A 1,604-nucleotide genomic window follows, 5' to 3' on the forward strand; every position below is an offset into this window, starting at 1 on the left:
CGAGTGGCGGACCGACGAGAACAAAGTACGGGCGAATACTAGCGCCGGGATAGCGATTAGCGCGCAGGACGCTGGCGGGTGACGATCGATTCGCGTTTCGCCCTCGTCTCGCCTCGCTAGCGCTAGCAGCCACACGCTCTCCCGAGTACCTTACCTCCTCGCTGCCCTCGTCCTCGCCCGCGCCCGCGCCCTCGCCTTCGCCTTCGCGCCCGCGGCCTCGCCCTTAACGTTTCGCTCTTGCCTCGCCTCGCGCAAGCGAATGGGCACGGCCAAAAAACCAAATATCTCATTCGCCTCATCTTTTCCTATGTCTATGTGCGAACAGGAATAAAAGCGTGCTAGCGCAAATCAGGGATCAAGTGTCTGTATATACGCATTTGATTTCCCACGCTTCGCTAAAGACCCCCCGATGAGAGCCAGTTACTCGCGCATCGCTTTATCGTGGAGATACTCGGTTGCGTATAGATTGCGATAAGTATGCATCCGTCTTCGCGAATGCAACGCGCGAATGCAATATTTTGCGCGTCTAATTGATTGGACATGCGCATGCACGTTGCCCGCAACCCTCGCGGTAACGAAGGATCTCGCCCCTCGCTCGCACGCGAGCGAGGAAGAACCCCAAAATCTCTCCCCTCAAGTCCTTTCGTTTTCTGTCGTCTAGAGCCTGTTGTTGCGACGACGCGAAAAGGAGCGAGATATTTGCGGGCGCAATATTCGCTAACCGACGCAGCTGACATCCCCAGTAAATGACAATGAAAGACTCGGAGTTGATAGCGCAAGGCGCGGAGGCGCGTCTCTACAAGGGGCTCTACCTGGGAAAAACGTGCCTGATGAAGGAGAGATTCGTAAAGAATTATCGCCACCCGGAACTGGACGCTCGCCTCACCAAGGACCGCATCAGGGCCGAGGCTCGCGCCATTATCCGGGCGAAATCCGCAGGTGAAAACGCGCGACCCGTCGGAAGAACACACGGACTCGCGTTCATCGATTTCATTCGCGTAACATATATAATAACTTGCCCATTTCCGTTTCCAAGGAATAGCGACGCCGGCCTTGTACCTGGTGGACTTGGAGCGACGTAGTATCTATATGGAGTACGTGGAGAACGCCACCGTGCTGAAAGAGTTCATAGAAAAAAAGATTTCGGGAAAGGCGGACGCGGATCGTCTGGTAGATTTCATAGGACGCGGGCTGGGGACGCTGATAGGTAGGCTGCACTCGAGGAACATTATTCATGGTGATCTCACCACATCGAATATATTGGTCAAGAACGACTCGAACGAGCCACCTTACGACGACCAATCCGATGGTAATAAAACTTCTTGCGATAGTGTTTCTCGTCGTGTGTAATAAACGCTAGTGTCGCGTCGAATCTCGCGGGTGTGCGATAAACGAATAGATTTCATCACATTTATCGGCATGTGTCTAAAACGAGATGTCGCTCAGCGTTTATTGTAAAAATATGGTATCCTCTATATCTATTGCAAAAGATATTCCGTTGTCTCTCTATGGCTGCGGTCCACTTGACGCTACAAATGCTTCGAAGCATTCCTCTTTTTTCTTCCAATGAAGAAAGAAAGAGAAGAAGCATTCCTCTTCTCCTT

At 52.3% G+C, this 1,604-nt stretch overlaps 1 protein-coding gene across 3 annotated transcripts in view; it reads left to right on the plus strand.

Annotated features, from left to right (window-relative positions):
- The first annotated feature begins 497 nt into the window (after positions 1-497).
- Positions 498-1,604, plus strand: part of LOC112463424 (EKC/KEOPS complex subunit Tp53rk) — a 1,933-nt gene continuing 826 nt past the window's right edge. Inside the window, exons 1-2 of one of the 3 annotated variants that reach the window (XM_025029849.1) lie at positions 498-939; positions 1,037-1,207. In XM_025029849.1, the coding sequence (XP_024885617.1) occupies positions 747-939; positions 1,037-1,207 (364 nt within the window). In that variant the 5' untranslated portion in view covers positions 498-746. Of the gene's footprint in view, positions 940-1,036; positions 1,310-1,604 lie in introns of all 3 variants that reach the window. The other 2 variants (XM_025029843.1, XM_025029837.1) reach the window with 2 other exon arrangements.

This window comes from Temnothorax curvispinosus, unplaced genomic scaffold (assembly GCF_003070985.1).
Source record: "Temnothorax curvispinosus isolate PA1 unplaced genomic scaffold, ASM307098v1 QBEX01001427.1, whole genome shotgun sequence".
NCBI classification, from domain to species: Eukaryota; Metazoa; Arthropoda; class Insecta; order Hymenoptera; family Formicidae; genus Temnothorax; species Temnothorax curvispinosus.